The sequence below is a fragment of the Pleurodeles waltl genome, chromosome 4_2 (genome assembly GCF_031143425.1).
Source record: "Pleurodeles waltl isolate 20211129_DDA chromosome 4_2, aPleWal1.hap1.20221129, whole genome shotgun sequence".
In the NCBI taxonomy this organism is placed as follows: domain Eukaryota; kingdom Metazoa; phylum Chordata; class Amphibia; order Caudata; family Salamandridae; genus Pleurodeles; species Pleurodeles waltl.
The window spans coordinates 337,974,161-337,999,598 of NC_090443.1; the positions used below are offsets into that span (position 1 = coordinate 337,974,161).

The following is a 25,438-nucleotide window of genomic DNA, read 5'->3' on the forward strand; positions in this document are numbered from 1 at the left end:
GAGTACTGGTTTGGGCTGGTATCATCAAAGATGAGCTTGTGGGGCCTTTTCGGGTTGAGGATGGAGTCAAGCTCAACTCCCAGTCCTACTGCCAGTTCCTGGAAGACACCTTCTTCAAGCAGTGGTACAGGAAGAAGTCTGCATCCTTCAAGAAAAACATGATTTTCATGCAGGACAATGCTCCATCACACGCGTCCAAGTACTCCACAGCGTGGCTGGCAAGAAAGGGTATAAAAGAAGGAAATCTAATGACATGGCCTCCTTGTTCACCTGATCTGAACCCCATTGAGAACCTGTGGTCCATCATCAAATGTGAGATTTACAAGGAGGGAAAACAGTACACCTCTCTGAACAGTGTCTGGGAGGCTGTGGTTGCTGCTGCACGCAATGTTGATGGTGAACAGATCAAAACACTGACAGAATCCATGGATGGCAGGCTTTTGAGTGTCCTTGCAAAGAAAGGTGGCTATATTGGTCATTGATTTGTTTTTGTTTTGTTTTTGAATGTCAGAAATGTATATTTGTGAATGTTGAGATGTTATATTGGTTTCACTGGTAATAATAAATAATTGAAATGGGTATATATTTGTTTTTTGTTAAGTTGCCTAATAATTATGCACACCTGATATAGGGTGTTGATGTCATTAGACCACACCCCTTCTCATTACAGAGATGCACATCACCTAATATGCTTAATTGGTAGTAGGCTTTCGAGCCTATACAGCTTGGAGTAAGACAACATGCATAAAGAGGATGATGTGGTCAAAATACTCATTTGCCTAATAATTCTGCACTCCCTGTAAATGTGCATCACTGCTTTCTGCAGCTATGTCTAACTTGCCCTGTCCCTGCTGGTCCCCCAACAGATATACACCTGCTTCTGTGGCACAATGCCCGGGCATCAACGGCCGATACACTGCTCACACTAGAATTCTCCTCACTCTCCAGAGGGGCATCTCCTGCACCTCTTGCAATCTTTGCTGTCTGTAGAAGTCCAACAGCACAGTGATCTGTCCTAGCCCCCTGGAAACGTCACCGCTGAAGTGTCCCATTTCTACCTGCAATGTGACAGTTCTCCTGGAGAGACTGGTAGTAGAAGTGGCCAATCTACCTATTGAACGACTTAGCCGGTCCGTTCTAGCCACAGCACTGTGATCCCTATACCACTGATGGACAGGGTCAGCCTTCATTTGCTGGCACAATTCCTTAATGGCAGTGGTCAGGCTCACCAGATTGGTGTTCATTATTGCGAATTGTGTCCTGATGTTGGTAAAGCCAACAGACATGTTCTCCTGCATGCTCTGCATATTCCTGATGATTATTTTTAAATGCTTTGAAGCAGGGATGCCTCTTAACCAACAACCATCTCCAACAGCATCACATGCCTCACAATGCCTCCTGCGCCCACACACTGGAAAATGCTGGTTTGGGCTCTCAGTTGACTGTGGGATTGGACTTGGTGGCAGAGGGACATCATCGTCATCCATTGCTGCAGATTCTGTCTGGTGACACTGACATCATGCTACAGTGTTGAGAGGTGGTGCTGTCTATAGGGATGGGTTCTTCTGCTGCCATGTTGGCATCATCCACTCCCTCAACATTAGCGTCCTCTCTCTGTCCCTCAGGTGGACCTGTGGGACAAATGTGATACATTTTGTTTTACCTTTCTGATGTCTGGCCCAATAAATGTGCCTATGACTCCTAAGCTGACTTTATTGACTACATCACCCATAATGCACTGCAATGGTAAAATACTTTACATTTGGGAAACACACGTCTGATGCATGCTGCTGGACCTTTGAATTTGGACATAGCTGTGGGGTCTGAGTTGTGACAAAGGTAAATATTGTACACTTAATTTGTGATGGTCCTGGTGCATAACTGTCAATGTTTCCAATGCCCACAACAGCCTCCAGCTCCAGTGTGGTCTCCACCATGGTCTCAAGTGCAGTGAGTAGTTGTACTGTTGGGGGGACCCCTCCAGTTCCCTGGGATTCTGTGAGTCATTGACCCACCACTTCTTTTGTACGTGATCTGAGGTCATACCACACTTCTGGATTTCATCGATGGAGCCGTGTGTGACTCCAGTGGTATTTATTTTGGCTTGGATATCCTGCCAGATCTTCTTTTTTTGTGACTTAGTAACTGTCATTGATGCCCTTCCAAATGGGACATCATGATTCTCACAGCACTCCGTGTGTTTTCTCAGCAGTTTGGCTGGCCATGTCTGCTGTTTGTCCTCCTTTTCAGGTGTTGGACCAGTGCTGTGTATGGCAGCTGCACTCCCCCTCCACTCAGGCTGGTCTCCAGGCAGGTTCTGTGAGGCACGTCCTGGTTCAGAGGTGATTACCCATGATCAGAAAGTGTTTTTTTCCTATTTTGTAGTGCTGTTCCCAATTTTCGACAAGACCCGCAATTTGTGACACCATTCGCAAATTTAGGTAATTGCTTTTTGTGATTCCTCTTATTGTGATGCGACTTACTACCGACTCGCAATTTGAGGCCTCACATCATATGTACATGGGAATTTATAAGTTCCTATTTGTGATGCGCATTGATTTGCGAACAGGAACTTACAGATGTTCCTGTTTGTACATGTGGCCCAAAGATCTGTTCACAGAAATCCAGTCCTGGTGGAAGAATTCAGGAGATCAGCAGTCAAAGTGCTCAAAAAAAAGTATGAGAACTGTGATGCTGCATGCAATGGGGGAGGGTCAGTGAGTGAGGGGACAGGGTCAAAGGTGTGGCTAAAAAAATATCATATTGTGAACGTTTTTTATTTTTTTGCTCTTTCGCCGTCGGGTAGCTACATATAAAATAGTGTACAGCTTAATGAGAAATAAATAATTTAAAAAAAAGTTATGTTAATCAGTGCCAAATGCACTATAGTACATTATGAAACCTCTATTAGTTAATGTACTGCAGAGGCTTAAGCCTAACCAGAGACACAAAGGCCCTCATTATGACTTTGGCGGTCTTACTAAAAGACCGCCGAAGCCGTGGGCGCCACTATACCGCCAGTGCTGGCGGTATATGTGGCTCCCTATTATGACTTTTCCGCTGGCCGAGTGGAAAAGTCACATCAACATTGCTGCCGGCTCATAATAGAGCTGGCGGCAATGTTGATGTGTAGCGGGTGCAGCAGCACCCATCGCGCAGGGCAGTGAAATGCACGATGGGGCTGTGCCTGGGGTCCCCTACACTGCCCATGCCAAGTGCATGGGCAGTGCAGGGGCCCCCAGGGGCACCCCGAGTCCCCCTTACCGCCAGCCTGTCCATGGCGGTCAACACCGCCATGGACAGGCTGGCGGTTAGGGACTCATAATCCCCAGGGCAGGGGTGCTTCCACTGCTGCCATGGGGATTATGACCGCCTGGCGGAAGCCTGGCGCTCAGTTGGAGGGGCCGGAGGTATGGCCGTGGCTAATGCGCCACGGTCATAATACACTGCCGGTACACCGCCAGCCTGTTGGAGGTGATACCGCCGGAGTACCGCCGGCAACCAAGGCCGTAATGAGGCCCAGAGACTTAAATCTTGGTTAGTGCAGTGGAGAATAGTGCCTTGTGTGTATTTAGTACAAGTTCTCTGTCTGTGACAGAAAGGACTGTGAATTTGTAAGTCATTATTTTGAGCTTGCATTACACACAGATAGCCTGCTACAAAATGTACAAAAAGATAAAATGGTGCTTCCAAAATATAGAATTTAGTAATGGCCAGACTCTACGTAATGCATTTTTTTATACAGCTGTCCCTAAAAAGCACACATTTCACAGCTCAGCTGGCTACTCCCTTGCATTCCCACTCAAAAAGAGTAAATCTTTGTCACCCCAAAGCTTGAAGTTATTCCATCAGTTAAAGCTAGTACCAACTCTAAAGCACCCTTTACATTTGCAGACTGACCCGTTGTGCAAATTTGCATTTCTTTCAGGCAATCACCCTGGCAAGACGGCTTGTTTGTTGTTTAGTTGTCTGCCCACCTTCCCCTTTAGTTTCAGGGCACAGGAGGTTCCCTGAATGATACTAAAGCTTTTAATATGAGAACCTTCTCAGAACCACTGTTGTTTCGAAAAAGTAGGGGAACGATTGTTCATAAATGAAAAGGGTAGTGGCACGTTGTGCACCTCTGATCCCTCCCATTTCGCACGGGAAGGAATTAACTCAAGCTCAACAGCCTAAAATTAATAAAGCCAGAAAATAGAAAGGCAGAAAACGTGGGATACAAACCACAAAGCCAATTGTAAGCAACGGAATGCATTCCTAGGGAAGCTTTCAAAATACCCCCAAGATGTTGTTTGCAATCTGGTGGGATTCGACCTAAAAAGCCATCCACTACTGAGGCCTTCACAGGTGACATGAGGCGACCAGCAATCATGAAGTACAACTCAAGCCACGATCTTCCCCCTCTACCCTACTGATCTACTCATGCTTTGACCCTAAAAACCTAACAATCAACTGATCCCATGTAATAGGGCTTTCACCAGACCTGTCTAGGAACAGTGACCTTTGCCAGACCTGCGTCTAGCAACAGCACTAAGCATGCTGGGACTTGTACTTTCAATCTTTGCAATGTAGCTGTGGGGCCCACAAGTTCCGGTGTGGCTAGGGCAGGAATGAAATCACCCTCGTGACATGAGCGGCGTATCTTCTATTGATGCGGAAGGTGCAGTGGAACCGCAGCCCAGTGCATTGAGGGGGGTGTGACGCTATATTTACTACTTCAGCAGCAGTCAATATGGCGCATTTCCTTGCTTGCGCGAGGGAGTCTATGGCATCATTGCTATGTTATTGTTACGCTAATGCGTGACATGGGTCTACTTGAGAGTTATGCTGCATTCTGATCGCTTGGCCAACTCATCAGAGGTACAGAGCCTGCCCAGTTTAGCTACGCACCCACACCCCCCAAAAGTGCTTAATCTGAGCCGGAGGGGGACACCGGCACTTATTTTCTGCCTCAAGTATTTTCTGTGAGCAAAATACAAATATGGGAAAGACGGAAGAAGAGAAAAACGAAAAACGTGGCAAACGGAGAAAGCACAGAGCTGAAAAGGTGAGCCGAAGGGCAGGGAGTGGCTGCAAATAGATCTAAGCAGTGCTTTCAATGGGCAGGTACTGCCCGGTACTGAGTACCTGCATTTCTTTCATTTGAAAGGCAAAGTACTTGCACTTCTCAACACTGCTGCAATACATTACAATGGATGAGTACCGACTCTCGGGAGCAATTGGGTACTCTGAATAGAAAGCACCTGCACTTCTATACGTCCATTTCAAGCACTGGGTCTAAGAGGTCGAGATGGCTTTAGGATTAAGCTGACTCGGTATTCCGTGCTCGCACATTCATTTGCAACAGTTGTGTGCCTCAAAGGAGAGTTTGAGGCACCGACACGTTTGTATTTACAAATTAAGCACTGCCGCCACCCATATCCTCACCTACTGATATGGTCTAACCTTTGTCACTGTGTGCAGAAACCTCCCTCTGATTTCTCTAGTTTACGAGATACATTCTTGCGTGAGTGGCTTATCTGGTCCGTGTTTTTTCTTTGCGTTCTGGGACTTCCCTTGTCGCCCTATTTACTGCACAGTAAATTAAGGACTAAAAATATCAAAATGCAACGAAAACATCCTCCTGGGTGAGTAATTCTAGCGCTGAGATTGGAAATCTAGGCGTTCAGTTCCATCTCATGACTAGCGCTCGGAAGATGGCATGACAGCGCTATACAAGACTTCAGTGACAAAGATATGGGAGGCGTCGCTTACCTTCCATGTCTGATTGGACGACATGTTTAGTCCCTCGATTCCTGGTGCTGCCGCCTCCTTCACCTGCATGTCCTGAGGCGAGGCTGGCCTCGGCGCTGCCCACCTCCCACCTCACCCCTCTTGTACGCATGCACAAGCCTCCCTTCTCTCCCTCTTTCACATCCTCCTCCCCACTCTTCATCGTCTCCCCTCCTCTCTTATGCTTCCTCCGCTCCCTCGTTGCTTTCCCCTCCCGCTGTCCTTCGCCTTCCCTCCCAATGTATCTTGAACGTCTGGTTCTCCTCTTGCCGCTAGCTGTTTTCTCGCCCCTCCCTTTTTTTCTTTCCCTCTCTCGGGGCCCGTCTTTCCTCCCCTGTTACCCTCTCACTTTCCTTTCCTTGCTATAATTTTCGTCTCTTACTCTCCCTCGCTCATTTCGTCCGCGCCCTTTTCTGTTTTTCGCGTTCTGCCCTACTCTCTCCTTCACTTTGAACTTCGTCTCTTTGTTTATTTTCCACCTCTACTCACTTTGTTCCCTTCGCTCTCTCTTTCTTTGCATGCCCTCCGTTACTCTTGGCTCCCCTGTTCTCTCGCCCTCCCGCCTCTCCTCCTAACTCTGTCTTCTTTCCTGCTCCGTGGTGTTCGTCTGAGACTCACCTGGCCCCTCCCTCTCTCGCCACCCTCTCTCCCAGGTAAAGAGAAACCATTTTCACGCACTGCCGCGCGTCAGCATGTCTTCTTCTTCCCTCTCTTTCGTAGCCTGGGGAACTCACTCCCTGAGCCCTGCACTGTAAGTATCCAGCGGTCTATGGAGATAGCTCAGTGGGTTAATTCACCTGGTGAAGGGATCTGCGTTTATAGTGGGATGACAGGGAGGAAATGTTGTCAAGCGGCTAACATCCCTTGGGGATCTACGTTCAAATCTGCGCTCTGGCACTCAACTTAAAACCACTTGTACCTAATATTGTAAATATGTTTGAAACGTAATGTAAGTATGTTAAATGTAAGTAATGTATTTGTGACATTTGAGCTGTAAATCACTTGATATACACCACTCGGTTGCAACCAGGGAAGGGAGGGACCTTTAAGAATGAATAACCTCAGCTGACTACACCCCATTCACAACTGTATAGTTTGATGGGTTAATGCACACGTTAAAGGGTGTCTGCGTGTGTGTGAATGACATGCAAGTGACAGGTTCCGCTCACTCTGGGACGGTAAGCGTTAGAATGGACTGGTCTTAAATAGATTGGGGGGGGGGCGTGTAATCGGCTGGTCACATGTTCAGATGGCAGTGCGATAGCTTGACTGGTCAATGCCTCTGGTGCAGAAAGCTGTGTGGGAGCTAAAGGGCGCATTTGCAGTAAGATTGTTCAGTGGGGGAGCTTGCCTGCTGTAGATTGTTGTGGCACTTACGTCACCAATTCAAGACCTCGCTTCTGAGAGCTGAAAGATCTCTCTGTGACCCCAATATCACAGGTTGCAATTTAGTAATCAACTCTGCTGCAGTAGCGTAGCTTGGTCAGTAATATTTTTTTTGGGTGGGAGGTGGCTTCAGATTTCCCAACAATCATGCTGGCATATCATGTTACCATACATCAGCAGGGGTGTAACACCAGAAATCCCCCCCCTGAAGCTACGCCCCTGCCTTGGTGGGTTATTGTGTGCGATCTTCTGGTCACAGATATCGCACCAATACTATAGCCCAGCATGTTAATGCACCTGCTCTGTAGATGTTATTCGAAGATCACAGTTTCAAATACTCGTTAGATATCTCAAAGCAATAATGTGCCTGCTGCAGAACCATCTATTCATAGTTTCAGCTATGAATCGCTGCTGGGCCGATCTCTTCTATCTGAGATGGGAAAAAATAATATAATATAATTTAACTATAAAGTAAATTTATAAAGCGTTGCATCTGCTCCAAGAGCTTCTAGGCTTTAAATACCTCAGGTTACCGGATCCAGGGTATGCGGAGAAGAGAGAAAAAAAATCAGTCTAAGTTTGCTTTTAAAAAAGTTTTCAGACTTTTTAATAATCGCGAGTAGTCTTCACTGAGTGGTGAAGTTCGTGAGGGCACATATTTCACAATTTAGTACCAATGACAGCAGCAGAGCTGTGTCGTCTTCAAGAGCTCCAAAATGTGTGCGGGTGAACGTACAAGAGCTTGATGATCTTAAGGATCTGGCCGGAGAGTAAAAATGAATCCGTTTCTGTTGACTGGAAACAGGGGTTGTAAACACCCTATGTATATGCATAAGAGTTTTACATGTAATAGTTAATTTGAAAGAGACATGACCGTGTATAGGAAGATTTAAAAGCAAGCTAGCCACCGAGTTTTGAACCAACTGAAGTTTGCAGGCTAGCTTTTTTGGTAGACTAAGGTATAGGTAGTTAGACTAGTGAAGCCTGGTGTGATTAGAGCATGGATCACAGTTTCTCTGTGGCTAGAGGCAGAAACCATGAGATTTATGTTGGCTAGCAGAGTTTTTCGAGGTTAGGGAGACGAACAGTTGTGTGTCGTCAGGGTATGACAACACTTCAGTGCCATACACTTGAATTATGGTTGCCAGGAGAGTCATATACATTGTAAAGAGTGTGACGCTCAAGGCAAGCTCTGAGGAGAAAGGTGGAAGGAAGTAACTGCTTGATGCCCCTTAGAGAGAAAATGTCCAAATTCATGCTAGTACCTCAATACCTATATCCTCCAGTCAACAAATGAGGATAGGATGGGATATGATATTTAAGGCCACTGTTAGATCGAGAAGGATAAGGCTAGCCTTGCCACCATTGATCAAGACTTGTCCGAGATGTTCCGATACTGTAAGGATGGATTCTCTGCTGAGAGCAGAACAGAAGCCTAACTGTGACTTGTCCAGAAAATGATTGGTTTCACTAAAGGAAAATAGCAAGAAGGATAACATTAAGATCCTCCACTTGCAAGAAAGCCTTGCACTTGGAGATTAAGCTCTACATGTGTAAAGTACTAATGTGATATAAACACCACTTAACCTTAAGTATCTAAGAAAGAAAGACACCTTAGAAATAACCACGCACTCCAAGTTAACAATGAATGCCCAAGTGGACAAATTAGCAAGGTAAAGCTTCATCACCATGAAAACTCTGCAACGCATCTTCCTCCACCAGGGAGTTCTACACAAGGTCCAGGCTACTATCTCACTTGTACTGTCTAAACTAGATTACACAAATGGCATCTACCACGGACCATCTCTATCAACTATGAAAAGACTTCAACAGATTCAGAACTCTACTGTCAGACTACTCCTACATGTAAAGCCACAAGCTTACATCTCCCCTGCCTTGAGGGCCCTAATTGGTTACCGGTTGCCAGAAGACCCACCTTCAAGCTGCTTTGTATCACCCACAAAGCAATAAATGGAACAGGGCTGCTTTTCATCAGGAATAAAATCACCAAATGCATTAAACTAAGCAATCTCTGCTCAAGATTGGTACCTCACCTCAAAACCCCACCATACAAGAAAAAAGACAATAGGTGGCACATCTTTCTCTGTTCAAGCAGCCAAATTATGGAATTCATTACCCCCAAATATAAGATCCACGGAACACTATCTTATCTTTAGAAGATTACTCAAGAGTTGTCTCTTTGCTACATAACCACCATACTCAAACACTAATGTACAGCATATCCCTGTGTATGTATTTTAATTTGAATATATGTAAATATTCAGATATTTGTATTTATTTCTACATATATGTATAATAACTATTTTTTAATATAGAGAGACCCTTTAGGCCTGCTTAACATATGCATATATTACTTATGGTTAAATATATATATATATATATATATATATATTTTATTTTATGTTTAACACATTTATAGGTCATTGCATAGTTTTTTTTATACATGGTGTTTGATTAGATGCTAATGGGTCTCTGTTTTATTTATCTATTACAATAGGTAAATATTGTCATAACTATTTTATCTACAAGCACATCACTATTGAAATATTGAGGAAAAGATTAAATAAAAAAACAGAGGTATAAAAAATACACAAATTACCTTCAAGTACTGCAAAACTTTAAAGTCTGTGTTCATACAATAGAACTTAAACTCTCAATATATTATCTTCCTTATTTATATATACCCTTTCCATGTAGTCAAGTATCGATATATTTTCTGTAGAAGAAAAAACATTTTACTCTCTACAATGCACTACTCTGTGTCACCCTGTACCTCTCTCAATCTATCCTCTGTCTCCACTCTCTGACTCATTCCAAACCTCATTCTATTACTATGATTGCGGTATTCACTATCTCTATGAGGCATGCTTTATCTTCTTTGTGGGTATTCAGCAAGCCCACTGCTTTTGATTTGATCGTTTGTGTGCCTTTCGACATTCCTTCCATTTTTGTGGTAAATTGTTCACATTTATCACTTCTTTCTGTGTGCTGTTCCTAGCCATGGCGACTGGCCCTGTTACATGTATTATGTTGCCTCTTTCTAGTTTACTTAATGCTCAGGAACATTTTTTTAAAGTCCTCAATAGCTCTTCACACAAGCAATCATGTTTTGAGTAGCTACAAGCTTTCATGGCGGAGATGATGTGTCAGAGGCTGGGTCTTCGAGTGCCGGTGTTTACTGTGAAAGTGAGAAATCCTGTATTTTCTTTTGTTTAATGTAAGGTTGCTTTGTGCGTGTTTTGTTTTTTAAACCATGAGATTTTACAGAATTACTCTTCTGTATGTTTTGTGCGTCACTATCATACGCACTGTTATGTTTGTGTGTGCTTTCTTTTAAATATAATAGTCTTTTGTATGTTCAGTCCGTTACTTTTTTATGTATTATTTCCTAAAAATTGTTTTGCTCCGTTTAAAAAAAATGCTTGTTAAGAAAGCTGTTGATCTGTTCGCTCCCTCCTGCCACCACGTCAAAGCCGTGGCGTCCCATCGATTCCTCTGCCATGACAATAAACAAAGAAGGGATGTGCGGGCGCTTATCCCCCTCCCCCGCATCACTGTGGGCGCTAGGAATAGCCAGGGGCGGGCCAGGCTCCCCCGTGACATACTGGTTCAGTACTGATCCACGGGAGATCACAGTATCAGCCACTTCTGTGTGAGCAGCGGTGAGACCAGGGGCTTCTTGCCTGCGCTGACACTTGCCAGTCACAGGTGGCAAACTCCCGTCTGCCATCCGCACCCCTAGGCCCGGCCCCATCTCTTGTAGAGAGTGAGGGACCACATCAAACACAAGCAACCTTAAACCACGCACTGTGGGAGATGAACATGTCACTAGTAGCCTGTCCCCTGCTGTCGCCCCCTAGAAAGCACTGATCTTCCGGCACAACAGGAAGACACAACTCCTAACAACAAGACAGTAGAGTCTGGTGGGAAAGAGACACCGTGACTTGCATGAAAGGGGCGACACTGCAGGGCCATTGTGCGGCTGGCCCCAAGAGCTGCCTCCCCTCTCGAGCTGCAACCCTTCCGTCCCTTCCACAAATAACAATCAAGCTAAAGCATGAGAGGCCCGAAAAGATTCTGTCAATCAATTTGGTTTGGATGCAAATATGAATAGTAATAAGCTTTGTATGTTCTCCTTTTGCTTCACACGCTGACATTTCTTTTCTTATTTTTACAGTGCTTTTTCCAATCCGCCTTCCTCTTGTTACTTAAGTGTCTAGTCTTTCCTATTAGGATTGGTTTATTGTGTGAATCTTTTCAGCCGCTCTCATCAGCTACATTCCTTTGTGCCTTTACATCTATTAAGCCGAAAAATATTAACCACGTTCTCCTAAACACACTCTTTTTCATATCCTGTTTCTTTACACGACTTTTGCTTTCACTATGTTTGCCAACCTACACTCTTGCTACGGTAATATACAATAAAAAGAAGTCAATCCAGACTTTTGTCTCCATTATTTAGCGATCATTTGATGTGCAAGCCACAACTTCATGCCTGTACAAAGGTGTGAAGTGCTCCTCCAGTTCCCAATTCTTCTCCATGCTGATGGGTGCCTTTGAGTCTGCAAGGTTACGCTTTGGCGCTTTACCCTACAGTTCCCAGACATTCCACAGAAGTCACACGTTTGCTGCTAAAGTCCATGGCTGTGCCAAAGTGTTTAGATTTTGCAAGTGGAGGCTTTTAATTATGTGCAATGCAATATTTCATGAAAACAACTTTATCTAAATATATCAATTACACTTTTTTTAGGGTTCCCCACGAATTCTTATATAAACCATGTTTTAGCCCTAGACCCTGATTCCAGCCATCTAATGTCTAAACTCTGTACATCATTTCTTTATATTAATTTTGATCTAGAGTGCCCCAGCCCCGTCAGTAATATTGATTACATTGCATTACTTTAGAAAGGTTGTGTTCTGTGCCATACCATGCAAACTAACATACCTTTCATCCTGGCCTCACAATAATTTGGATCGAATATTTTTATTAAGGTTTCAAGAATACAACTGTGTTCACAATCTAAAGCATTCATGGACCAGCCACATGTATTTGCAATATCAAGGAATTCCAAGGAGTCTGGCCACATAGATCTAATTACACCTACTTGAGTATCTTATTCTGGCACATGTTTAAGTGTGTGCTCAGTGAACAGGGACCTGCAGCATGCTTGGTATGTTTTAATGGCCAGAAGGAAATGTTTATAAGGCTAGTATTAAAAGCTGTTTAGTTGGCATTTCTGTGCCATATATTTGCTTAAACCATATATTCCCAGTCTGACTCATCCCAAATCCATTCTACTACTTTCATCTCCTAAATAACCCTGCCTAAGCTCTTCCCTCGTCTTCCACATCTAACTCACCCAAACCTCACTTTACTACCATGATCTCCCAAACAACTCTACTAAATTCTCCCTCATTTATCTCACCTTTAACTCATCCAAAACCCCTCCTGCTACTATGGTCTCCCTAACCCTTTCCACAGACTCTTCCCAAGCCTAAATCCTATTACCATAAACTCCCAATTAACACTTTTGGATTCTTTCCTCCTCCACCCCTCCATTACTCCAGTCAATCCTATTAACAAACTCACATATCCGCTGCTCAAATTAACTCATAATAATACTAAAACTGAACTCATATTTCCCTATACTAATCCACCACTAATTCCTTTTGGTTTCCGGAGTAGCGTGCTACTCGCTGAAAAGTGCTTTGACGCCGCATCAGGGGTAGTAAGCGCTATATAAATACTATTACAATACAATGCAATACAATACAATACAATTTGGTGCTTTTGACTTAATTGGAGGTGGTAGTATGAGGAGGGAGCAATCGCTTATATTGAGCACATGAGCCATTCACTGTTAAGAGTCTGAGCGATTGGTTTTGGGGTTGCTATTTTTCTCACCCAGTTTATTTACAACTTCTGGTCCTCCACCCTCAGCCATACCACTATTGAATGCAGGTATTAAGATGTGTCTATAAGAATTCTTTGAAAGTGGGGCAGGTGTGGTCTAGTCAAGTCTAGTCTGCTCTAAAATTGTAATTCGTATGGTAAGTTTTATCTGAAAAGCGTCAGCACTTTCCTATCGGTAGAAATGAGAAGTTTATTTCTGTTTGTCACTCACTCTGTAAAGGTTTCTGATGGTCATGTCTTGTACCTTTCCTCAAGTTTGGGAGTGTAATCTGGGGGCATCTTTTCTTTTCAATGGAGGGCCACTTTAATGGTTGTCAAACTGCACCAGGGCACCTTGTAACTTAGAAAGCGCACCTTAAACATCAAGGCCCATATTTATACTTTTTTAGTGCCTCATTTGCGTAATTTTTTGACTCAAAAGCGGCGCAAACTTGCAAAATACAATTGTATTTTATAAGTTTGCTCTGTTTTTGCATCAAAAAGTGGCGTAAATGCGGTGCTAAAAAAGTATAAATATGGGCCCAAATGTTACATGATTTTGTCCCTGTATTGTTTGAGGGTGTGCTTACTTTTCAGCAATAAACAACTGCTGGCGGCAGCGATGTGTCACATGCTTTCTCTGAGTCACACTTGGGCCACAGTAGAACACAGGTAAGCCCAGAATGATCAGATAAGGGGCACACTTTTCTTTATTAGGTTGAGCACACAAGCCCTTTGACCTGTTGTAAGTCTTGTGGGCTTTTAACCACACCCACTGCACGCCCATCACACACACACTCGTTCATGGGCTTGCCTTTTTTTAAATCCTTTTTTATCATTGGTAAATGCTTCACGTTTGTCCCTCCTTAGGGTGGTTTTGTTACCAACTTGGACACTGATCGTGGTACATGGATAATTGCATATACATTTGACTGGGAACAAATTTCTTTTTATTTTTGTGTCTCTCCTTCACGTTCATGCTCATGGCGGCCATGGCGCTTTAAATCTGCTCGTTTATGTCAACTGTTTTACTTTTCATTTTCAATTTAAGCTGCAAGAAAAGTCCAGTTAGGAATTTACAACGTTAACAGCTCGAACTCGAGCAAACGCAAGACCCATTGCATTACAAATGCTTGTTTTCTAAAGGCAGTGCAGCTGTGGGATAACTCAGTGGGTGAATGCATCTGTTGGTTAAATCTGCACGCAACCTACAAGACATAGCTTTAAATATGGCACGTCCAGCAAGTATTTTTCACCCTTCTAGATCAATAATATAAGGACCAGGCTCACTATTTACAGCAAGCTTTGGCAAAGCCAATAGGTCTTGCCTATGTGTGAGCTACTGTCTTTGTCAGTGTTTTTTTTTATTTCAAAGACGTTGCCTAGTGTGTCTCCAGATGCTGTACAGTACCGCCAAAAGCAATTGCCAAAGCCAATAGGTCCCAAAAGTGAGACCTATTGGCTTTGCCAATGCTTGTTATACACTTCTCTCCTCAATTCCTCCTGGCTCACCCAAAACCTAATTTTACCACTATAATCTCCCAAACAACCATTCTAAATTCTTTCCTCATGTATGTGTTGGCAGGTCACAAATAAAGAACGACAGGACTCAGTTTGGCAAGTAGTATGAGCATTTATGAATAACGGCCGGGAGGGCAGCACAGCTCTAAGTCTGAAACTGCACTCAAAGTCATCAACTCAAGCAGCCCTTTTTATATGCTTTTGCCACTTTGAAGGCGTCTTATCACTCGTCATGCATTTTTAATTTAAGCGCTTGTTTGGTACATTGTATCACTACTTACGTCAACATAAAGCCACGTTTCTCATGAAAAAGCATCTAATTACACATTTGCAGGAAAGCGAAGGTTACATATCTGTCATGTGCACATTTATTTAATAAACGGCAATACCTTTTTATCTCACGTTCTAAAGGCTGTCTGTATTTCCTCCTTTTCTAACTCCAGACTTGGAACCCCCGTCTGTCTGGCCTCCCTCACACAGCTGCTGGCCTTCAAGCATCAATGCTCATTGTTCCTGTCCTGAAACTCCCTTTACTTATGAACGTGGATTTGAAATGCGTGCCGTTCCTGTGACCATTCAAGCTTCTAGGCCCTTCTACGTGCAATTGCATTGTGAATAACTATGCCTTGTCTCACTTCTCTGCCTCCTGCACTGACCTTTTACTTGGATGCCATGAGCGCTCTGGGCCTGTATTCCTCTCTGAGCATATATGACTCTGCACGTTTTCCTCCTAACTCATGCATTAGCAAAAGTGGGCCTTCTCTTTCTATATTTTCAGTAACATTCCCCCCTTTAGTTGAACTTTCAACTACTATTCCACCCTCTCTACTACATTTATTCATTTGGACATATACGTGATCCTCATCCTCCTTCACGTTCCTGGCTACCCTGATAGTGAACATCCCACCTAACTTCTGGCTAACCTTCTTGCAGCATCCTACCACTAACTGGAAAATACAGAACATCAATAAGATCACCACAAGTATCGGGAATAACCCCTTAATCAGTCCTGATAACCAGGATAGCATCCATACAAAACATCCTGAAAACCATCCATCGGGGGCACCCCCCTCGTCTGCCATCTTCTTCCGCAAGTTATGTAGAGTCTGTATGGCCTCTGTGATTGTTCCATTGTCTGCATCGTTGGCATGTAAAACAGGCAGTTCCGATCTTGGCACAGAACCCACCCTCCATGGCCGTCATCAAGTCTAGCACATACCTCTGTTGCATAAGCATCACTCTCACAGCCCGCATCTCTTCCTTGACTGCATTGAATCCATCTTCGGTTGCATTAATTGTCTTCATCAGTTCCCATTGTGTTATCTGCAGCCAGCGGGCCGTGGCCTTTGCTTGAACAAAGGGAAAGATGCTTCCAAAGAACAATTGGGCATCATTAAACAACCTGTGCTCTCGTGGAATGTCTTCCCGAATATACGACGAAACAACGACTGCAAAAACAACTACTGCCTTAACAACGATGCCGGAACACCGACCTCGTTGCTACTACTAATGATTTTACCACGAATGCCTTAACAACGATATTTCGTTGTAAAGGCATTCCTGATAAAATCATTAGCAATAGGCACCATTCACCCTACATCCCTCACCCCACCCCCCCAACCCCACCCCAAAACCTAAAACCCCCTAACCCCCCAACCTATCCCCAAAACCAAAAACGCCCCACCCCCCCAAACCCACCCCAAAACCGAAAACCCCGTGACCCCCCACCCACTCCCCAAAACCAAAAACGCCCCACCCCCCAACCCCACCCTAAAACCTAAAACCCCCTGACCCCCCACCCACTCCCCAAAACCAAAAACGCCCCACCCCAAAACCTAAAACCCCCTGACCCCCCACCCACTCCCCAAAACCAAAAACGCCCCACCCCCCAACCCCACCCTAAAACCTAAAACCCCGTGATCCCCCACCCACTCCCCAAAACCAAAAATGCCCCACCCCCCAACCCCACCCCAAAACCTAAAACCCCCTGACCCCCCACCCCCTCCCCAAAACCTAAACCCACCACTTACCTTCGCCAAGTCCCTTCTTTGTACCTTAACCACGCATGTTCGTTGTTCAGAACATACGTAGTTAAGGCACAAAAAAACGAAGTCGTGGTTAAAAAAAGCGTTGTTGCGCTTTCGTTAACCACGACCTTCGTAAAAAAAAAGTTGTAAAAAAGGATGTTTCCCTGTCTTCCCAGGTTGTAGTACCCATGTACTCTGCATATCTCTTTTTCCGATGATGCAATAAAATCGTTGGACGGCTCATGGGGTGATCATATAACTTTGAGATGTCCACCCCTGGAATCACCAGGGAGGGGGTGTGCACAGTTACTAAGGAACAGAGACCTTTCCATCCGGAAGGAAGTCGTGAATACAGCCATTCTCCGCATTGCCAATAATAGTCCATCAGACTGGAGGTGCCCCATTGCATATCAGCATTGTACTTTGTGGTGATGCAATTGATGTTCCTTTCCACGGGGTCTGTTCCATTCCCTCTGAAACATAAAAAGAAAACAATTCGTGTTCTGCCTGCTCAGAGAGTTGTAGGTGTTTCCACCCAAGTTAATCTAGATATAGTTTCATCCCATATAGCCTGACACTTCTGCTGGGTGCTATTCTCAGTCTGATTTCCCATCCAGAGAGAGAGAGCTCTACATCCAAATGTTGCACCGTGGTACCACTGACCATGAACATACACTGATCCATTTACTCGAAAATATGGTCTTTCCTGACAATCTTGGGGCATGGGTGAAGCTGAATAATTCTTACAGAAAAGTGTAGATCTTGATATTCCCAGGAATCCCTGTTCTATTATTTTGCTCTTCCAATTTCTACTTTTATATTTCATTATTCCTGTCTCAGCCATCCTCCCTAATTTCACTACTAATTCCTTGCAATCTGTTATATCGGCTAATTCCTCCTCATATTGTGTGGTGTTTACTAGAAATGCTCCCTGTCTTATCTGCAAGGGCTGCATTCGTGCTCTCATCCTACAAAGGTACAAGTGCAATAAACATTGAGTAATATTTGGAGATACCTCTTTTGACGAATGTAGCCTGTCTGTGTCACTAGCATGTGGAATCAGAGAACAAACAAAACATGATTCATTAGTAGTTTGCATGCCTATCTCTGTCATGTGCTGATACCATACATTGTCTAATAAGCTAGCATGAATATTGTGAGATATATTTTCATATTTATATACTTCTCTCTGCAAGCGCTTAGTATACTGACACATTGCCATGCGTGGACTAAAATTGAAAGATAATCGCTAACATGACAAAGCATGAACAGAAAAACAAAATCGAAATACATAACTGTCCACTAGTAGTGTCGAGTAGAAGTTCCGCTGGCCTCTTTAGGAAGGACGCTGTCCTTCGTCTTTGTCTTTGTCTTGCTGTAAATGTTCCTGTGAAGATGGTGATGTATGACATGAAGCCGGGGACAATCGAACGTCTGATAGGTGTATCCATGGCTTCCTGCCCTCCACCTTCACCGCTGTGGGGGTGCTCTGGGTCACTAAGTAAGGGCCCTCGAACTTGCTGTCTTTCCATCGTCGCACAAAATTGCGGATGTACACTTGCTGGCCCACAGAGATTGGACTGGTCTGCTGGGCTGCGTTGGTGCACTTCTCTTGTCGTGCCACCTGTTTTGAGAAGAACTTGACAGACTTCAATAACTGGGATGGATAACTACTCATCTCCTGTCCTAAGACCTCAGCTGTCTTTTGAGCATCTGTTCTCTGTTGAGCTATTGTTAAGGGAGTCGGCATAGGCCGTCCTGTTACTATCTGGTGAAGGGTCAAATGATGGTCACTTCCTGGTTGGTTTCTGAGGGCATATAAGGCTAGGGGAAGGCAGTACAGCCAGTTTTTCTTCATTGTGACACATAATTTACTAATTTTGTTCTTCAACAGACCGTTAAGGCATTCCACAATACCATTACTTTGGGGATGATAAACAGATGATAATTTATGTTTTATTCCTAAAGAGGTGCAGATGTGCGGAAACATGGCATTAACAAAATGGGTGCCGTTATCTGAACGTATTGCTTCTGCGATTCCCCACCTAGGTATGACCTCTCTTATCAAAAAATTAGCTGCAGCTTTGGCATCATTATGTACACATGGTCCTGCCTCAATCCACCTTGAAAAGGGGCAAACTACTACGATAAGGTATCTGTAGTTATTACATCTTTCAGTCATGTCAACAAAATCTATGTGTACAGTTTTAAATGGGCCTGTTGGACGCGGTATAGTTGATGTAATTACTTTTAGTGTAGGTCTTGGACTGTATTGTTGGCATACCGTGCATTCTGCAATGTACATCGTAATCATTTCGGATAACTGCGGAATGAACCAGTCTGTCTGTAATGTGGCAAGAAGGTATTCTTTGGCAGTGTGTGCAGGGAGGTGTAGTTTCTCAAGGGCAATATACAGCAGGGCTTGAGGCATCACTGGCTTGCCTGTACCTTATTGCCTATAGATAAAATCTGTTGGTGACTGTATACACCCTCGCTGTTCCCACAGCTCCCTTTCATGAGGTAGTGCTTGTTCTTGCAATTCGCGTAAATGCAATCGTGCTGTCTCAGTGTATGGGGTGGTAACTCAGTAGCACTCTGTTGTCTGTTTATCATCATCCCTAACGTGTTCATCTTGTTCACTGAAGTTTGGAGATGTTTTAGCTGCTTCTTTTTCTGCCCAGTCTGCCAAGGCGTTTCCTCTGGAGATGAGGTCTTGCTGATTAGTGTGTGCTGCACATTTTATAACTGCTACCTTAGATGGCAGTGTTAAGGTTTTTATCAATTGCTCTAATAGATCTTTATGCATTACAGGGGATCCATCAGATTTGAGAGACTCCCTCCTTTCCCACTGGCGAATACTAGAATGCACGGTGGTGGTGACATATGCTGAATCTGAATAAATGGTGACCTCTAGTCCTTCAAGGTGCTGTAGTGCTTCTATCATAGCGACTAACTCTGCAGCTTGTGCTGAGAAATGGGATGGTAGTGGTATCTGGCTCACTATTTGTAAGGTGTCAGAGGATCCCTGCTGCTCGGCTCTAACAACAGCTGCTCCTGAATGCCGAATCCCAGTCTCCTGATCTATAAAAGAGAACCCATCAACAAAGAGTAGCATGCTCCCAGGGATGGGGTCCTCTCTTACCTCGCTCTCTTCCTCTGGGGTGTAAGTAGCACAGTCATGTACCTGCTCATCCTCAGAAACTGGGTGTGCAAAGAATGTTGCTGGATTAACTGTGTGACACCGTACCACTTGCAAGGATGGTATTGACAGTATTACTTCATATCCAGATACTCTCTGAGTTGTAAGAGTCCTTTTGTTTTTCTGTAAAATGGCAAATACCGCATGCTCTACATACAGTGTTAAAGGTGATCCCATCACTATGGTGGCGCTCTTTTGCACCGCAAAGGCTGCCAGAGCTTGCTCACATGGGTAATGCCCTTTCATGACGGGATCTAGCAGCCCACTGTAGTAGGCAATTGGTTTGTGCCCCATAGATGTCTTTTGAGTCAGTACTGCTGTCATTGTTGTTCCATTACAATGACAAAAGAGGTAGAAATGTTTTTTGTAATCAGGTGTAGCTAACACTGGAGCATTTGTTATTGCTTCATTTAGCTCCAGGAAGGCTGTTTCCCGGTCATCGGTCCAGTCTACTTTATTTGCGTTTGCGTGGGACTCTTTTAAGGCAGTGAGAAGTGGTGCAGTTAGGGTGGCATAATCAAATATCCACTGTCTCACATAATTGCAGAGTCCTAAAAACGTCTGCATCTGTTTAGTGGTTGTGGGCTTAGACATATTCCTAATACTCTGTACTCTGTCTGGTGTCATCCTCCTCCCATCTTTGGATATTATCTGTCCCAAGTAGTGGACCTCTGTCTGCACGTACTGTAATTTGTTCTTATCCACTTTGTAACCTTTTTCTGCAAGCGTGCAGAGGAGACCAATGGTGTCATCTCTACATATGTCTTCAGTAGCGCTGCAAACCATGATGTCATCTGCGTATTGTAACAATGTACTCCTACACTCTATGTTACCTAAATCCTTATTCACTATTCTGTTAAACTAAATAAAAGGGTTGAAAAGACCCTTGTTGGGGCCACAGCTTCCTTCCTTCTCTTTTAGTCCACCTTGCCAAATCATTTGAGAAGGGGTAACAATAATAACTACCCTCCTCTTGCTCTATTATCTCTATAGGTGTCTGTTCTGACCTCTTTTTGAATGTTGATGGTCTTTTTGTGACTGAGACACCTCTGGCTGTCATTACTAATTCTCGTTGAGGGCGCGGACGAAAATTGTATAACCTTCTATTAACTCCTTGCTCATGTGCACCCCTATTAAACCCATTGTCCCATTCCTCATCCTCTTCTGCCCCCGCTATGCCTTGTGAGTCTTCCAGGAGCTCCTCGTATGATGGCGTGTCTACACCTCCTTCCTCCCTTCTTCTTCCTCCATCCAGTCCTCTGCTGCCTCTCTTAGTGTCTCTGCAGACGTGTCACCAAGCCTGAGAATAACATGCCCTGTAGTCCATTGTCCCCGAAGGGGGCAAGACTCCTAGATTGTTCTGCCTGTCTCACTGTGTGTTGCACTTCACTTACTAACCTGTCTCTCTCGCTCACCTTTGGGTCAGCTCGAGGGGCCGAAGGGACAGGAGCGGGGGTTGCCTCAGCTCCCTGGCCTCTAACCTCTCCTCCTTAGGCTCAACCCGAACGGGATCTTGGTACCCTGCAGCTGGGAGGATAGGGTACAACCCATAAGGTGGGAGCTCCCCTAGCGAATTTCCCAGTGACTCTGTTTGAGTTTGTGCCACTTCTTGTATGGGTGTCACTGCCTCTTTGGGTGTGGTAGACTTGTCTCTTTCTTTTTCATGACAGAATACTCGCCATAGTGATAGAATAGCTTCCCTCTTCTGTCTTTTCTTTTTCTTATATGTTGAACGACTGTGAGTTAATGTGTGTTCAACTATGTCGTGGTCAAATGTCCCATCTTTTGGCCATGGTTGAGTGTGACCCTCAGTGCCTTTTTGCCACTAATTGCAATATTTTAGTATCCTTTTCTTATCTGAAGGGAACGTTTTCATCATATGGTCCAAAGGGGTATCCATGATCCCCATAGGACGGGTGTTTCTTATGCGTACCTCTAGCAGCGTAATTGATGCGCTTTTTTTTTTTTTTTGTCTGTTATCTTGTGTGTATTTTTAACTTTGCCACTGTCACTAACTTACAACAGTATTGTGTAAGATCAGTCCTACTCAGTATTACCTGACTTCACATATATTGTTGTAAGACTGTATCGGTGGACATCAGCCATGCTTATCGCTAGTCTGTGTAACACTTCTTCTATGGTGATGTCTGAGGCAGGTGAATTTATGGGGGGTCTAAGTAGATTTGTAGCTGAAGCAATGCGTGTTATAACGTTGTCATGTATGTAGATGAGTATTTGTGGTGCTCAGGGACGCGTTGAGCCATTCATTATTTAAAGCAGTGAAGATACGAATATCTGTGAGGAATGCATCAAGAAGAGCCTCTAATATAAGGATTGACTGAGTTATTATTTCAAACCTCGGGGTGTTACATGGGCATGGGGGTTGACCGTGAGCCCACTTAAATACTAATTTTAGCTCAAGTGTATCTGTTTCTTGCCACAGAGAATTATTAGCCTCACTCATAGGGATTTATTATCAAGTTTTACTTGCTTTGGTGTTATTTATTCGGGCGTCCTGCGTTTTTATTTTCACTAATTACTGCCCCTTCACAGAACTCTTTAAGGGTGTCTGTTGGGATGTCAAAAATATGGCAGAGATCTCGCACCCTCTCCTCTTCACTTATATCTGACTGCGTGACAACTGGAGGGGACACCTGCCACTTCTCTATAACCTGTCCTTTATGATTGTAAAACACAGTATTATTTTTATTCTCTTTTTCACTCATTACTCATAAAACGCATTTACTAGTCCCTATTGCGCTTTGCAGGTCTGCAACCAGGGGTCTGACTGTACTCAGACTCTCACTAATATCTCAGCCCTGTTCGCTTCCCCTCAAAGACGCCTTCCAGAGGTTAGTAAATCTGGGAATCTGGTGAACCGGGCGTGTGACTCAATCAGAGTGAAATGTGCACACTTGTTACTCGGTCCACCTCACTATTTCCTACTCTAACCCCTCTGTTCTAACCGGAATATCTGTTAGGCATTCCCAAATGAATGTCTCTTCCAGGGGCTGCCCCCTAGGTAATGCACTACTGTCGTCCAGGGGCTGCCCCCTGGGTAATGCACTGTTGTCGTCCAGGGCTACCCCCCTGGGTAATACACTACTGTCATCCAGGGGCTACCCCCCTGGGTAATACTCTGATGTCGCCCAGGGGCTACCCCCCTGGGTAATACACTGGTGTCATCCAGGGTCTACCCCCCTGGGTAATACACTGGTGTCATCCAGGGTCTACCCCCCTGGGTAAATACTCTGGTGTCGTCCAGGGGCTACCCCCCTGGGTAATACACTGTTGTCATCCAGGGGCTGCCCCCTGGGTAATACTCTGATGTCGTCCAGGGGCTACCCCCCTGGGTAATACTCTGATGTCGTCCAGGGGCTACCCCCCTGGGTAATACACTGGTGTCGTCCAGGGGCTACCCCCCTGGGTATTACACTACTGTCATCCAGGGGCTGCCCCCTGGGTAATACATAGCTATCATACAGGGGCTGCCCCCTGGGTAATGCACAACTATCGTCCAGGGGCTGCCCCCTGGGTAATACACTGCTGTCTATTACACCAGCTAGTCTTCTGGTCTGACCAGGGAATCACAGTGTAGTAATACCATACCATCAAAACATTGCTTTAACCCCCTGGCTAGTGTTCCGGTCTAACCGGGAAATCAAAATTTATTATTATTTCTTTTTAGCATAACAGTGTAACATTGCATTAAAACATTTAAACCCCACATAAATCATGCATGCATTTTGTCATATTATAGTTGCCAAAAAGAATCATGTAATTAAAAATAATAAGGTACAAGCCCGACCTCTCTCCACCCTTTAGGACAGCAACATCTGGAATCCCCGACTGCCTGGTTGAATAGGCAGGTGTAATCTCACCTGTTTATGTTGCGCGCAGTGTTCTATTCAAGCAGTACAGACGGCTTTCCCTTCAGCTGCGTCCGGAGAAGAGAAGGAGGGCTCCTGGCTCAGCTGTGCCAGATGTTGGCAGGTCACAACTAAAGAACGACAGGACTCAGTTTGGCAAGTAATATGAGCATTTATGAATAACGGCTGGGAGGGCAGCACAGCTCTAAGTCTGAAACTGCACTCAAAGTCATCAACTCAAGCAGCCCTTTTTATATGCTTTTGCCACTTTGAAGGCGTCTTATCACTCGTCATGCATTTTTAATTTAAGCGCTTGTTTGGTACATTGTATCACTACTTACGACAGCATAAAGCCACGTTTCTCATGAAAAAGCATCTAATTACACGTTTGCAGGAAAGCGAAGGTTACATATCTGTCATGTGCACATTTATTTAATAAACTGAAATACCTTTTTATCTCACGTTCTAAAGGCTGTCTGTATTTCCTCCTTTTCTAACTCCAGACTTGGAACCCCCGTCTGTCTGGCCTCCCTCACACAGCTGCTGGCCTTCAAGCATCAATGCTCTTTGTTCCTGTCCTAAAACTCCCTTTACTTGTGAACGTGGATTTGAAATGCGTGCCGTTCCTGTGACCATTCAAGCTTCTAGGCCCTTCTACGTGCAATTGCATTGTGAATAACTATGCCTTGTCTCACTTCTCTGCCTCCTGTACTGACCTTTTACTTGGATGCCATGAGCACTGGGGGCCTGTATTCCTCTCTGAGCATATATGACTCTGCATGTTTTCCTCCTAACTCATGCATTAGCAAAAGTGGGCCTTCTCTTTCTATATTTTCAGTAACATATGTCTCCTTTGACTCATCCCAAACCTCATTTTACTACTATGATCTCACTTATCCCTTTCTACAGACTCTTCCCTTCTCCAGCTCTCCTTTTACTCATCCCAGACCTCACCTTACTACTATGATCTCCCAATAAACACTTTCTAGAACCTTCCCTCTTCTATTCCACCATTATCCTACTCACAGACTCACATGTCCACTGGTCAAATTAACTCATATTTCTCTATTTTAATCCACCCTTAAACCTTTTGGGTTCCGGAGTAGTGTGCAACTCGCCGAAAATAGTTTTGACACTTCGTCAGGGATAGTAAGCACTATATAAATACAATTACAATTACATAGTAATAGACTCCAAATGTGTGGAAAGAAGGGGGCATTTCCAGTTATCCCTGACTGGTGCTTGATAACATCCAGACCTAGTAGTCTGTACTAAATCTTGTCATGCCCAGAAGGTTAGGATAACGTTAGTCTTCCACCTGCTGAGCTGTTTGACCACCTCACATATAGAAGAATGTGAAAGGTCATAGATAAAGAATGTCGGCCTCACTCACCAGGGAATCCTGGTGGCACATACACTTGCACTGCAGGCAAGTGCGCTGTTGGATTATGAGCCTGTTGCAGATGCTAATCGGCCTGCGTGTAGTTGGTAAAGTTGGATCCTTGTGTCCCAAGCCCAACTCAACCTTTCGCCCCTGCCAAAATAAGTGAAAGGGCTACCATGACTGCAACATATCAGCATCTTGTTTTACAATCCTTGTGAAGTGCCTAGATGCATTGGGCAAAACACTGTTTGAAGGTATGCTACATAAATAATAAATCAATATCTGTCGACATCCTAGCACCACCAAGACAGATTTACACCCCTGTAAGATCTGCTGGTTAGAAACTGGTGACATATGCCCAAGTGA

At 44.4% G+C, this 25,438-nt stretch overlaps 1 protein-coding gene and 1 long non-coding RNA gene across 2 annotated transcripts in view; one reads left to right on the top strand and one right to left on the bottom strand.

Moving 5' to 3' along the window:
- CARD10 (caspase recruitment domain family member 10) overlaps window positions 1-5,935 on the bottom strand; it is a 185,576-nt gene extending 179,641 nt beyond the window's left edge. The window contains exon 1 of the mRNA XM_069231372.1: window positions 5,755-5,935. Coding sequence (XP_069087473.1) covers window positions 5,755-5,935 — 181 coding nt within the window. The remainder of the gene's footprint in view (window positions 1-5,754) is intronic.
- A 394-nt stretch (window positions 5,936-6,329) lies between these two features.
- LOC138292660 (uncharacterized) overlaps window positions 6,330-25,438 on the top strand; it is a 56,138-nt gene continuing 37,029 nt past the window's right edge. Inside the window, exon 1 of the long non-coding RNA XR_011202752.1 lies at window positions 6,330-6,523. This is a non-coding gene — a long non-coding RNA (uncharacterized lncRNA). The remainder of the gene's footprint in view (window positions 6,524-25,438) is intronic.